This window comes from Taudactylus pleione, unplaced genomic scaffold, assembly GCF_031769625.1.
Source record: "Taudactylus pleione unplaced genomic scaffold, aTauple2 ptg001804l, whole genome shotgun sequence".
In the NCBI taxonomy this organism is placed as follows: Eukaryota; Metazoa; Chordata; class Amphibia; order Anura; family Myobatrachidae; genus Taudactylus; species Taudactylus pleione.
Window position 1 is genome coordinate 212,226 of NW_028286201.1, and position 14,118 is coordinate 226,343.

Consider the following 14,118-nt stretch of genomic DNA (forward strand, 5'->3'; position numbering starts at 1 on the left):
ATACCCTGCCTCAGCGCTTCCCCGAGGGGTGGGCCGTCGAACAGAAGAGCAGTCAGCCTGTGAGCTGAAGGACAGGTAGCCTGCTGTCCCACCACCGCACACATTATTATATATATTATATGCACGTATGTATGTGTATATATACAGGTATACACATGCATTTAAATTGTATGTGTGTAGTTATATCATTTTTTTTTTTTTACATATATACAATACACACAATATACAGAGTGTGTGTATGGAATATATATATAACCAGACACACACACATGCATACATTTAATCTATATATATATATATATATATATATATATATACACACATATCATATATACAATACACACAGAATATATATATTCACAATGCTGGTTGATACATTATACCTTTTCTTTATAACATCGCCCATATTCACTTTGATTTTATTGATTGGGGCCCCCAAAAGTTTGTTGCCCAGGGACCCCCACAGACCTTAATCCGGCCTTGGTTGCATGGTTTATATTGTGCAGTCTGGGGAGGCAGCATAACATGGGACAGTCCTCTTTCCTGAGAGCCAATAAGATTCACCCTGGGAGGAGTGTCAGCACTGCACATTGTGTTTTTTACAGTAGAGGAACACTTGGGGAAGGGTCTCCAATGTTTGATCGGACCCCCTGCAGTAGTGACACATGGCTGTAATGCTGTAGGAGAACACTTGGGGAAGGGTCTCCAATGTTTGATCGGACCCCCTGCTGTAGTGACACATGGCTGTAATGCTGTAGGAGAACACTTGGGGAAGGGTCTCCAATGTTTGATCGGACCCCCTGCAGTAGTGACACATGCCTGTAATGCAGTAGGGAAACACTTGGGGAAGGGTCTCCAATGTTTAATCGGACCCCCTGCAGTAGTGACACATGCCTGTAATGCAGTAGGGAAACACTTGGGGAAGGGTCTCCAATGTTTAATCGGACCCCCTGCAGTAGTGACACATGGCTGTAATACAGTAGGGGAACACTTGGGGAAGGGTCTCCAATGTTTGATCGGACGACCTGCCGTAGTGACACATGGCTGTAATGCAGTAGGGGAACACTTGGGGAAGGGTCTCCAATGTTTGATCGGACGACCTGCAGTAGTGACACATGGCTGTAATGCAGTAGGAGAACACTTGGGGAAGGGTCTCCAATGTTTGATCGGACGCCCTGCCGTAGTGACACATGGCTGTAATGCTGTAGGGGAACACTTGGGGAAGGGTCTCCAATGTTTGATCGGACGTCCTGCAGTAGTGGGGAACACTTGGGGAAGGGTCTCCAATGTTTGATCGGACGTCCTGCCGTAGTGACACATGGCTGTAATGCTGTAAGAGAACACTTGGGGAAGGGTCTCCAATGTTTGATCGGACGACCTGCAGTAGTGACACATGGCTGTAATGCTGTAGGAGAACACTTGGGGAAGGGTCTCCAATGTTTGATCGGACGACCTGCAGTAGTGACACATGGCTGTAATGCAGTAGGGGAACACTTGGGGAAGGGTCTCCAATGTTTGATCGGACGACCTGCAGTAGTGACACATGGCTGTAATGCAGTAGGGGAACACTTGGGGAAGGGTCTCCAATGTTTGATCGGACGACCTGCCGTAGTGACACATGGCTGTAATGCAGTAGGGGAACACTTGGGGAAGGGTCTCCAATATTTGATCGGACGACCTGCAGTAGTGACACATGGCTGTAATGCAGTAGGGGAACACTTGGGGAAGGGTCTCCAATGTTTGATCGGACGACCTGCCGTAGTGACACATGGCTGTAATGCAGTAGGGGAACACTTGGGGAAGGGTCTCCAATGTTTGATCGGACGACCTGCAGTAGTGACACATGGCTGTAATGCAGTAGGAGAACACTTGGGGAAGGGTCTCCAATGTTTGATCGGACGCCCTGCCGTAGTGACACATGGCTGTAATGCTGTAGGGGAACACTTGGGGAAGGGTCTCCAATGTTTGATCGGACGTCCTGCAGTAGTGGGGAACACTTGGGGAAGGGTCTCCAATGTTTGATCGGACGTCCTGCCGTAGTGACACATGGCTGTAATGCTGTAAGAGAACACTTGGGGAAGGGTCTCCAATGTTTGATCGGACGACCTGCAGTAGTGACACATGGCTGTAATGCTGTAGGAGAACACTTGGGGAAGGGTCTCCAATGTTTGATCGGACGACCTGCAGTAGTGACACATGGCTGTAATGCAGTAGGGGAACACTTGGGGAAGGGTCTCCAATGTTTGATCGGACGACCTGCAGTAGTGACACATGGCTGTAATGCAGTAGGGGAACACTTGGGGAAGGGTCTCCAATATTTGATCGGACGACCTGCAGTAGTGACACATGGCTGTAATGCAGTAGGGGAACACTTGGGGAAGGGTCTCCAATGTTTGATCGGACGACCTGCCGTAGTGACACATGGCTGTAATGCAGTAGGGGAACACTTGGGGAAGGGTCTCCAATGTTTGATCGGACGACCTGCAGTAGTGACACATGGCTGTAATGCAGTAGGAGAACACTTGGGGAAGGGTCTCCAATGTTTGATCGGACGCCCTGCCGTAGTGACACATGGCTGTAATGCTGTAGGGGAACACTTGGGGAAGGGTCTCCAATGTTTGATCGGACGTCCTGCAGTAGTGGGGAACACTTGGGGAAGGGTCTCCAATGTTTGATCGGACGTCCTGCCGTAGTGACACATGGCTGTAATGCAGTAGGGGAACACTTGGGGAAGGGTCTCCAATGTTTGATCGGACGACCTGCAGTAGTGACACATGGCTGTAATGCAGTAGGGGAACACTTGGGGAAGGGTCTCCAATGTTTGATCGGACGACCTGCCGTAGTGACACATGGCTGTAATGCAGTAGGGGAACACTTGGGGAAGGGTCTCCAATATTTGATCGGACGACCTGCAGTAGTGACACATGGCTGTAATGCAGTAGGGGAACACTTGGGGAAGGGTCTCCAATGTTTGATCGGACGACCTGCCGTAGTGACACATGGCTGTAATGCAGTAGGGGAACACTTGGGGAAGGGTCTCCAATGTTTGATCGGACGACCTGCAGTAGTGACACATGGCTGTAATGCAGTAGGGGAACACTTGGGGAAGGGTCTCCAATGTTTGATCGGACGACCTGCCGTAGTGACACATGGCTGTAATGCAGTAGGGGAACACTTGGGGAAGGGTCTCCAATGTTTGATCGGACGACCTGCAGTAGTGACACATGGCTGTAATGCAGTAGGGGAACACTTGGGGAAGGGTCTCCAATGTTTGATCGGACGCCCTGCCGTAGTGACACATGGCTGTAATGCAGTAGGAGAATACTTGGGGAAGGGTCTCCAATGTTTGATCGGACCCCCTAGCAATGACTAGTTTGTTGCTTTATTTTCTCACAGGGAACTTCTTCTTCTGGAAATGTCTGCACGGCGAGTGCCCCACGCAGGAGATGTGTGAGACCCTGGAGAACGCATCCCTCAGCCCCCAGCTCTTACTGGTATGATAAGTCTGTGTTACCATTACATTGTGTCCTTGCTATTGTCTCTGAGATACATCTGGGTCAGATTTTGGTTCCACAGATTCCTTAGAGTTCCGTCTGCGACTCTTTTATTGAGCTGGACACAGAGTTATTGTTTCCAGGGACTAAAATCACAGATGAGAAATATTACTCCGGTCCCTCCAGCACCATTTTAATAAACAAATGAAAGAGACCCGTGTCCTCTCTAACAGTGCGTTTAGCAGACAATGAGCAGCAGCCAGTAGCTGGTGGAAAGCCGTACCGTGCGCCATTGCGAGACATCGAGCTGGGTCTATTAGTATGTTGTTTTCCAGAGCTTCACATCCTTTTCCGTGCAGACTGGGGAGCGGGGCGGCTTGTGGCAGACTGGGGAGCGGGGCGGCTTGCGGCAGACTGGGGAGCGGGGCGGCTTGCGGCAGACTGGGGAGCGGGGCGGCTTGCGGCAGACTGGGGAGCGGGGCGGCTTGCGGCAGACTGGGGAGCGGGGCGGCTTGCGGCAGACTGGGGAGCGGGGCGGCTTGCGGCAGACTGGGGAGCGGGGCGGCTTGCGGCAGACTGGGGAGCGGGGCGGCTTGCGGCAGACTGGGGAGCGGGGCGGCTTGCGGCAGACTGGGGAGCGGGGCGGCTTGCGGCAGACTGTTACATTTGGATTTATTTGAGTATTTTCTGAAATGTGGTATTCAGCTCAATTCTAAAACATGTTTATTGTGCATCCTTTGTTCATGTTTATTGCGGTACTGCTTAATTTTTATATTAGTGATTTTATATTTATTCTTACTGGATTCACACCGGTATTTTTAAAGTCTTGGAAGTGGTGAATAATTCATTAACATTATATATTTTTTAGAACAGTTGTATATTTAAATTTTATGGCAAGCAGTCAATAGAGATGCACTTTATTATTGCTCTCCCCATTCCCCTAATTCTGTACAGCGCTGCTCTCCCCATTCCCCTCATTCTGTACAGCGCTGCTCTCCCCATTCCCCTCATTCTGTACAGCGCTGCTCTCCCCATTCCCCTCATTCTGTACAGCGCTGCTCTCCCCATTCCCCTCATTCTGTACAGCGCTGCTCTCCCCATTCCCCTCATTCTGTACAGCGCTGCTCTCCCCATTCCCCTCATTCTGTACAGCGCTGCTCTCCCCATTCCCCTCATTCTGTACAGCGCTGCTCTCCCCATTCCCCTCATTCTGTACAGGGCTGCTCTCCCCATTCCCCTAATTCTGTACAGCGCTGCTCTCCCCATTCCCCTCATTCTGTACAGCGCTGCTCTCCCCATTCCCCTAATTCTGTACAGCGCTGCTCTCCCCATTCCCCTCATTCTGTACAGCGCTGCTCTCCCCATTCCCCTCATTCTGTACAGCGCTGCTCTCCCCATTCCCCTCATTCTGTACAGCGCTGCTCTCCCCATTCCCCTCATTCTGTACAGCGCTGCTCTCCCCATTCCCCTAATTCTGTACAGCGCTGCTCTCCCCATTCCCCTCATTCTGTACAGCGCTGCTCTCCCCATTCCCCTAATTCTGTACAGCGCTGCTCTCCCCATTCCCCTCATTCTGTACAGTGCTGCTCTCCCCATTCCCCTAATTCTGTACAGCGCTGCTCTCCCCATTCCCCTCATTCTGTACAGCGCTGCTCTCCCCATTCCCCTAATTCTGTACAGCGCTGCTCTCCCCATTCCCCTCATTCTGTACAGCGCTGCTCTCCCCATTCCCCTCATTCTGTACAGCGCTGCTCTCCCCATTCCCCTCATTCTGTACAGCGCTGCTCTCCCCATTCCCCTAATTCTGTACAGCGCTGCTCTCCCCATTCCCCTCATTCTGTACAGCGCTGCTCTCCCCATTCCCCTAATTCTGTACAGCGCTGCTCTCCCCATTCCCCTCATTCTGTACAGCGCTGCTCTCCCCATTCCCCTCATTCTGTACAGCGCTGCTCTCCCCATTCCCCTCATTCTGTACAGGGCTGCTCTCCCCATTCCCCTAATTCTGTACAGCGCTGCTCTCCCCATTCCCCTCATTCTGTACAGCGCTGCTCTCCCCATTCCCCTAATTCTGTACAGCGCTGCTCTCCCCATTCCCCTCATTCTGTACAGCGCTGCTCTCCCCATTCCCCTCATTCTGTACAGCGCTGCTCTCCCCATTCCCCTCATTCTGTACAGCGCTGCTCTCCCCATTCCCCTCATTCTGTACAGCGCTGCTCTCCCCATTCCCCTAATTCTGTACAGCGCTGCTCTCCCCATTCCCCTCATTCTGTACAGCGCTGCTCTCCCCATTCCCCTAATTCTGTACAGCGCTGCTCTCCCCATTCCCCTCATTCTGTACAGTGCTGCTCTCCCCATTCCCCTAATTCTGTACAGCGCTGCTCTCCCCATTCCCCTCATTCTGTACAGCGCTGCTCTCCCCATTCCCCTAATTCTGTACAGCGCTGCTCTCCCCATTCCCCTCATTCTGTACAGCGCTGCTCTCCCCATTCCCCTCATTCTGTACAGCGCTGCTCTCCCCATTCCCCTCATTCTGTACAGCGCTGCTCTCCCCATTCCCCTCATTCTGTACAGCGCTGCTCTCCCCATTCCCCTCATTCTGTACAGCGCTGCTCTCCCCATTCCCCTCATTCTGTACAGCGCTGCTCTCCCCATTCCCCTCATTCTGTACAGCGCTGCTCTCCCCATTCCCCTAATTCTGTACAGCGCTGCTCTCCCCATTCCCCTAATTCTGTACAGCGCTGCTCTCCCCATTCCCCTAATTCTGTACAGCGCTGCTCTCCCCATTCCCCTCATTCTGTACAGCGCTGCTCTCCCCATTCCCCTCATTCTGTACAGCGCTGCTCTCCCCATTCCCCTCATTCTGTACAGCGCTGCTCTCCCCATTCCCCTCATTCTGTACAGCGCTGCTCTCCCCATTCCCCTCATTCTGTACAGCGCTGCTCTCCCCATTCCCCTCATTCTGTACAGCGCTGCTCTCCCCATTCCCCTCATTCTGTACAGCGCTGCTCTCCCCATTCCCCTCATTCTGTACAGCGCTGCTCTCCACATTCCCCTCATTCTGTACAGCGCTGCTCTCCCCATTCCCCTAATTCTGTACAGCGCTGCTCTCCCCATTCCCCTCATTCTGTACAGCGCTGCTCTCCCCATTCCCCTAATTCTGTACAGCGCTGCTCTCCCCATTCCCCTAATTCTGTACAGCGCTGCTCTCCCCATTCCCCTAATTCTGTACAGCGCTGCTCTCCCCATTCCCCTAATTCTGTACAGCGCTGCTCTCCCCATTCCCCTAATTCTGTACAGCGCTGCTCTCCCCATTCCCCTAATTCTGTACAGCGCTGCTCTCCCCATTCCCCTAATTCTGTACAGCGCTGCTCTCCCCATTCCCCTCATTCTGTACAGCGCTGCTCTCCCCATTCCCCTAATTCTGTACAGCGCTGCTCTCCCCATTCCCCTCATTCTGTACAGCGCTGCTCTCCCCATTCCCCTAATTCTGTACAGCGCTGCTCTCCCCATTCCCCTCATTCTGTACAGCGCTGCTCTCCCCATTCCCCTCATTCTGTACAGGGCTGCTCTCCCCATTCCCCTAATTCTGTACAGCGCTGCTCTCCCCATTCCCCTCATTCTGTACAGCGCTGCTCTCCCCATTCCCCTAATTCTGTACAGCGCTGCTCTCCCCATTCCCCTCATTCTGTACAGCGCTGCTCTCCCCATTCCCCTCATTCTGTACAGCGCTGCTCTCCCCATTCCCCTCATTCTGTACAGCGCTGCTCTCCCCATTCCCCTCATTCTGTACAGCGCTGCTCTCCCCATTCCCCTAATTCTGTACAGCGCTGCTCTCCCCATTCCCCTCATTCTGTACAGCGCTGCTCTCCCCATTCCCCTAATTCTGTACAGCGCTGCTCTCCCCATTCCCCTCATTCTGTACAGTGCTGCTCTCCCCATTCCCCTAATTCTGTACAGCGCTGCTCTCCCCATTCCCCTCATTCTGTACAGCGCTGCTCTCCCCATTCCCCTAATTCTGTACAGCGCTGCTCTCCCCATTCCCCTCATTCTGTACAGCGCTGCTCTCCCCATTCCCCTCATTCTGTACAGCGCTGCTCTCCCCATTCCCCTCATTCTGTACAGCGCTGCTCTCCCCATTCCCCTCATTCTGTACAGCGCTGCTCTCCCCATTCCCCTCATTCTGTACAGCGCTGCTCTCCCCATTCCCCTCATTCTGTACAGCGCTGCTCTCCCCATTCCCCTCATTCTGTACAGCGCTGCTCTCCCCATTCCCCTCATTCTGTACAGCGCTGCTCTCCCCATTCCCCTAATTCTGTACAGCGCTGCTCTCCCCATTCCCCTAATTCTGTACAGCGCTGCTCTCCCCATTCCCCTCATTCTGTACAGCGCTGCTCTCCCCATTCCCCTCATTCTGTACAGCGCTGCTCTCCCCATTCCCCTCATTCTGTACAGCGCTGCTCTCCCCATTCCCCTCATTCTGTACAGCGCTGCTCTCCCCATTCCCCTCATTCTGTACAGCGCTGCTCTCCCCATTCCCCTCATTCTGTACAGCGCTGCTCTCCCCATTCCCCTCATTCTGTACAGCGCTGCTCTCCCCATTCCCCTCATTCTGTACAGCGCTGCTCTCCACATTCCCCTCATTCTGTACAGCGCTGCTCTCCCCATTCCCCTAATTCTGTACAGCGCTGCTCTCCCCATTCCCCTCATTCTGTACAGCGCTGCTCTCCCCATTCCCCTAATTCTGTACAGCGCTGCTCTCCCCATTCCCCTAATTCTGTACAGCGCTGCTCTCCCCATTCCCCTAATTCTGTACAGCGCTGCTCTCCCCATTCCCCTAATTCTGTACAGCGCTGCTCTCCCCATTCCCCTAATTCTGTACAGCGCTGCTCTCCCCATTCCCCTAATTCTGTACAGCGCTGCTCTCCCCATTCCCCTAATTCTGTACAGCGCTGCTCTCCCCATTCCCCTCATTCTGTACAGCGCTGCTCTCCCCATTCCCCTAATTCTGTACAGCGCTGCTCTCCCCATTCCCCTCATTCTGTACAGCGCTGCTCTCCCCATTCCCCTCATTCTGTACAGCGCTGCTCTCCCCATTCCCCCTCATTCTGTACAGCGCTGCTCTCCCCATTCCCCTAATTCTGTACAGCGCTGCTCTCCCCATTCCCCTCATTCTGTACAGCGCTGCTCTCCCCATTCCCCTCATTCTGTACAGCGCTGCTCTCCCCATTCCCCTAATTCTGTACAGCGCTGCTCTCCCCATTCCCCTAATTCTGTACAGCGCTGCTCTCCCCAGTCCCCCTCATTCTGTACAGCGCTGCTCTCCCCATTCCCCTCATTCTGTACAGCGCTGCTCTCCCCATTCCCCTAATTCTGTACAGCGCTGCTCTCCCCATTCCCCTAATTCTGTACAGCGCTGCTCTCCCCATTCCCCTAATTCTGTACAGTGCTGCTCTCCCCATTCCCCCTCATTCTGTACAGCGCTGCTCTCCTCATTCCCCTCATTCTGTACAGCGCTGCTCTCCCCATTCCCCTAATTCTGTACAGCGCTGCTCTCCCCATTCCCCTCATTCTGTACAGCGCTGCTCTCCCCATTCCCCCTCATTCTGTACAGCGCTGCTCTCCCCATTCCCCTCATTCTGTACAGTGCTGCTCTCCCCATTCCCCTCATTCTGTACAGCGCTGCTCTCCCCATTCCCCTCATTCTGTACAGCGCTGCTCTCCCCATTCCCCCTCATTCTGTACAGCGCTGCTCTCCTCATTCCCCTCATTCTGTACAGCGCTGCTCTCCCCATTCCCCTCATTCTGTACAGCGCTGCTCTCCCCATTCCCCTCATTCTGTACAGCGCTGCTCTCCCCATTCCCCTCATTCTGTACAGCGCTGCTCTCCCCATTCCCCTCATTCTGTACAGCGCTGCTCTCCCCATTCCCCTAATTCTGTACAGCGCTGCTCTCCCCATTCCCCTCATTCTGTACAGCGCTGCTCTCCCCATTCCCCTCATTCTGTACAGCGCTGCTCTCCCCATTCCCCTCATTCTGTACAGCGCTGCTCTCCCCATTCCCCTCATTCTGTACAGCGCTGCTCTCCCCATTCCCCTAATTCTGTACAGCGCTGCTCTCCCCATTCCCCTAATTCTGTACAGCGCTGCTCTCCCCAGTCCCCCTCATTCTGTACAGCGCTGCTCTCCCCATTCCCCCTCATTCTGTACAGCGCTGCTCTCCCCATTCCCCTCATTCTGTACAGCGCTGCTCTCCCCATTCCCCTAATTCTGTACAGCGCTGCTCTCCCCATTCCCCTCATTCTGTACAGCGCTGCTCTCCCCATTCCCCTCATTCTGTACAGCGCTGCTCTCCCCATTCCCCTCATTCTGTACAGCGCTGCTCTCCCCATTCCCCTCATTCTGTACAGCGCTGCTCTCCCCATTCCCCTCATTCTGTACAGCGCTGCTCTCCCCATTCCCCTCATTCTGTACAGCGCTGCTCTCCCCATTCCCCTCATTCTGTACAGCGCTGCTCTCCCCATTCCCCTCATTCTGTACAGCGCTGCTCTCCCCATTCCCCCTCATTCTGTACAGCGCTGCTCTCCTCATTCCCCTCATTCTGTACAGCGCTGCTCTCCCCATTCCCCTCATTCTGTACAGCGCTGCTCTCCCCATTCCCCTCATTCTGTACAGCGCTGCTCTCCCCATTCCCCTCATTCTGTACAGCGCTGCTCTCCCCATTCCCCCTCATTCTGTACAGCGCTGCTCTCCTCATTCCCCTCATTCTGTACAGCGCTGCTCTCCCCATTCCCCTCATTCTGTACAGCGCTGCTCTCCCCATTCCCCTCATTCTGTACAGCGCTGCTCTCCCCATTCCCCTCATTCTGTACAGCGCTGCTCTCCCCATTCCCCTAATTCTGTACAGCGCTGCTCTCCCCATTCCCCTCATTCTGTACAGCGCTGCTCTCCCCATTCCCCCTCATTCTGTACAGCGCTGCTCTCCCCATTCCCCTCATTCTGTACAGCGCTGCTCTCCCCATTCCCCTCATTCTGTACAGCGCTGCTCTCCCCATTCCCCTCATTCTGTACAGCGCTGCTCTCCCCATTCCCCTCATTCTGTACAGCGCTGCTCTCCCCATTCCCCTCATTCTGTACAGCGCTGCTCTCCCCATTCCCCTCATTCTGTACAGCGCTGCTCTCCCGATTCCCCTAATTCTGTACAGCGCTGCTCTCCCCATTCCCCTCATTCTGTACAGCGCTGCTCTCCCCATTCCCCTCATTCTGTACAGCGCTGCTCTCCCCATTCCCCTCATTCTGTACAGCGCTGCTCTCCCCATTCCCCTCATTCTGTACAGCGCTGCTCTCCCCATTCCCCCTCATTCTGTACAGCGCTGCTCTCCCCATTCCCCTCATTCTGTACAGCTCTGCTCTCCCCAGTCCCCCTCATTCTGTACAGCGCTGCTCTCCCCATTCCCCTCATTCTGTACAGCGCTGCTCTCCCCATTCCCCTCATTCTGTACAGCGCTGCTCTCCTCATTCCCCTCATTCTGTACAGCGCTGCTCTCCCCATTCCCCTCATTCTGTACAGCGCTGCTCTCCCCATTCCCCCTCATTCTGTACAGCGCTGCTCTCCCCATTCCCCTCATTCTGTACAGCGCTGCTCTCCCCATTCCCCTCATTCTGTACAGCGCTGCTCTCCCCATTCCCCTCATTCTGTACAGTGCTGCTCTCCCCATTCCCCTCATTCTGTACAGCGCTGCTCTCCTCATTCCCCTCATTCTGTACAGCGCTGCTCTCCTCATTCCCCTCATTCTGTACAGCGCTGCTCTCCCCATTCCCCTCATTCTGTACAGCGCTGCTCTCCCCATTCCCCTCATTCTGTACAGCGCTGCTCCCCCCATTCCCCCTCATTCTGTACAGCGCTGCTCTCCCCATTCCCCTCATTCTGTACAGCGCTGCTCCCCCCATTCCCCTCATTCTGTACAGCGCTGCTCTCCTCATTCCCCTCATTCTGTACAGCGCTGCTCTCCCCATTCCCCTCATTCTGTACAGCGCTGCTCTCCCCATTCCCCTCATTCTGTACAGCGCTGCTCTCCCCATTCCCCTCATTCTGTACAGCGCTGCTCTCCCCATTCCCCTCATTCTGTACAGCGCTGCTCTCCCCATTCCCCTCATTCTGTACAGCGCTGCTCTCCCCATTCCCCTCATTCTGTACAGCGCTGCTCTCCCCATTCCCCCTAATTCTGTACAGCGCTGCTCTCCCCATTCCCCTCATTCTGGACAGCGCTGCTCTCCCCATTCCCCTCATTCTGTACAGCGCTGCTCTCCCCATTCCCCTCATTCTGTACAGCGCTGCTCTCCCCAGTCCCCCTCATTCTGTACAGCGCTGCTCTCCCCAGTCCCCCTCATTCTGTACAGCGCTTCTCTCCCCATTCCCCTCATTCTGTACAGCGCTGCTCTCCTCATTCCCCTCATTCTGTACAGCGCTGCTCTCCCCATTCCCCCTCATTCTGTACAGCGCTGCTCTCCCCATTCCCCTAATTCTGTACAGCGCTGCTCTCCCCATTCCCCTCATTCTGTACAGCGCTGCTCTCCCCATTCCCCTCATTCTGTACAGCGCTGCTCTCCCCATTCCCCCTCATTCTGTACAGCGCTGCTCTCCCCATTCCCCTCATTCTGTACAGCGCTGCTCTCCCCATTCCCCTCATTCTGTACAGCGCTGCTCTCCCCATTCCCCTCATTCTGTACAGCGCTGCTCTCCCCATTCCCCTCATTCTGTACAGCGCTGCTCTCCCCATTCCCCCTCATTCTGTACAGCGCTGCTCTCCCCATTCCCCCTCATTCTGTACAGCACTGCTCTCCCCATTCCCCTCATTCTGTACAGCGCTGAGATAGATATAGTCACAGTAAAGCACTTGATAAAACGTGGTCATGGTTTTGTGGATGTTCTTGGCCTTCTAATAAAAGCCTCATAGTGTAGTGTGAAAGGCAGGATGGCTGTTTTATTGCATGTCTCTTATTGCATGTCTCTTATTGCATGTCTCTTATTGCAGTCTCTGCTTCTCAAAGTTTGGCTGTCCATAGAAAAAGAGATCCTGGAGAACACACAGTCCTTGTGCTGTCTGCACATCATGCTGTCTCTACTGAGTAACATGAAAGGTGGGTGCCCGGTGTCTCTTCCTCTGTCTATCACTAACATGGATAGTGGGGCTGCGGTCTCTTCCTCTGTCTATCACTAATATGGATGGTGGGGCTGCGGTCTCTTCCTCTGTCTATCACTAACATGGATAGTGGGGCTGCGGTCTCTTCCTCGGTCTATCACTAACATGGATGGTGGGGCTGCGGTCTCTTCCTCTGTCTATCACTAACATGGATGGTGGGGCTGCGGTCTCTTCCTCTGTCTATCACTAACATGGATGGTGGGGCTGCGGTCTCTTCCTCTGTCTATCACTAACATGAAAGGTGGGTGCCCGGCGTCTCTTCCTCTGTCTATCACTAACATGAAAGGTGGGTGCCCGGCGTCTCTTCTTCTGTCTATCACTAACATGGATAGTGGGGCTGCGGTCTCTTCCTCGGTCTATCACAAACATGGATGGTGGGGCTGCGGTCTCTTCCTCTGTCTATCACTAACATGGATGGTGGGGCTGCGGTCTCTTCCTCTGTCTATCTCTAACATGGATGGTGGGGCTGCGGTCTCTTCCTCTGTCTATCACTAACACGGATGGTGGGGCTACGGTCTCCTCCTCTGTCTATCACTAACATGGATGGTGGGGCTGCGGTCTCCTCCTCTGTCTATCACTAACATGGATGGTGGGGCTGCGGTCTCTTCCTCTGTCTATCACTAACATGGATGGTGGGGCTGCGGTCTCTTCCTCTGTCTATCACTAACATGGATGGTGGGGCTGCGGTCTCCTCCTCTGTCTATCACTAACATGGATGGTGGGGCTGCGGTCTCTTCCTCTGTCTATCACTAACATGGATGGTGGGGCTGCGGTCTCTTCCTCTGTCTATCACTAACATGGATGGTGGGGCTGCGGTCTCCTCCTCTGTCTATCACTAACATGAAAGGTGGGTGCCCGGCGTCTCTTCCTCTGTCTATCACTAACATGGATGGTGGGGCTGCGGTCTCTTCCTCTGTCTATCACTAACATGGATGGTGGGGCTGCGGTCTCTTCCTCTGTCTATCACTAACATGGATGGTGGGGCTGCGGTCTCTTCCTCTGTCTATCACTAACATGGATGGTGGGGCTGCGGTCTCTTCCTCTGTCTATCACTAACATGGATGGTGGGGCTGCGGTCTCTTCCTCTGTCTATCACTAACATGGATGGTGGGGCTGCGGTCTCTTCCTCTGTCTATCACTAACATGGATGGTGGGGCTGCGGTCTCTTCCTCTGTCTATCACTAACATGGATGGTGGGGCTGCGGTCTCCTCCTCTGTCTATCACTAACATGGATGGTGGGGCTGCGGTCTCTTCCTCTGTTTATCACTAACATGGATGGTGGGGCTGCGGTCTCTTCCTCTGTCTATCACTAACATGGATGGTGGGGCTGCGGTCTCTTCCTCTGTCTATCACTAACATGGATGGTGGGGCTGCGGTCTCTTCCTCTGTCTATCACTAACATGGATGGTGGGGCTGCGGTCTCT

At 54.0% G+C, this 14,118-nt stretch overlaps 1 protein-coding gene across 1 annotated transcript in view; it reads left to right on the top strand.

Annotated features, from left to right (window-relative positions):
* The window catches only part of RAB3GAP2 (RAB3 GTPase activating non-catalytic protein subunit 2), a gene marked incomplete at its 5' end in the record, with an annotated part of 258,046 nt that overhangs the window by 83,632 nt on the left and 160,296 nt on the right, over positions 1–14,118 (top strand). Inside the window, 2 exons of the mRNA XM_088465026.1 lie at positions 3,397–3,494; positions 12,526–12,631. Of these exons, the coding sequence (XP_088321152.1) occupies positions 3,397–3,494; positions 12,526–12,631 (204 nt within the window). The remainder of the gene's footprint in view (positions 1–3,396; positions 3,495–12,525; positions 12,632–14,118) is intronic.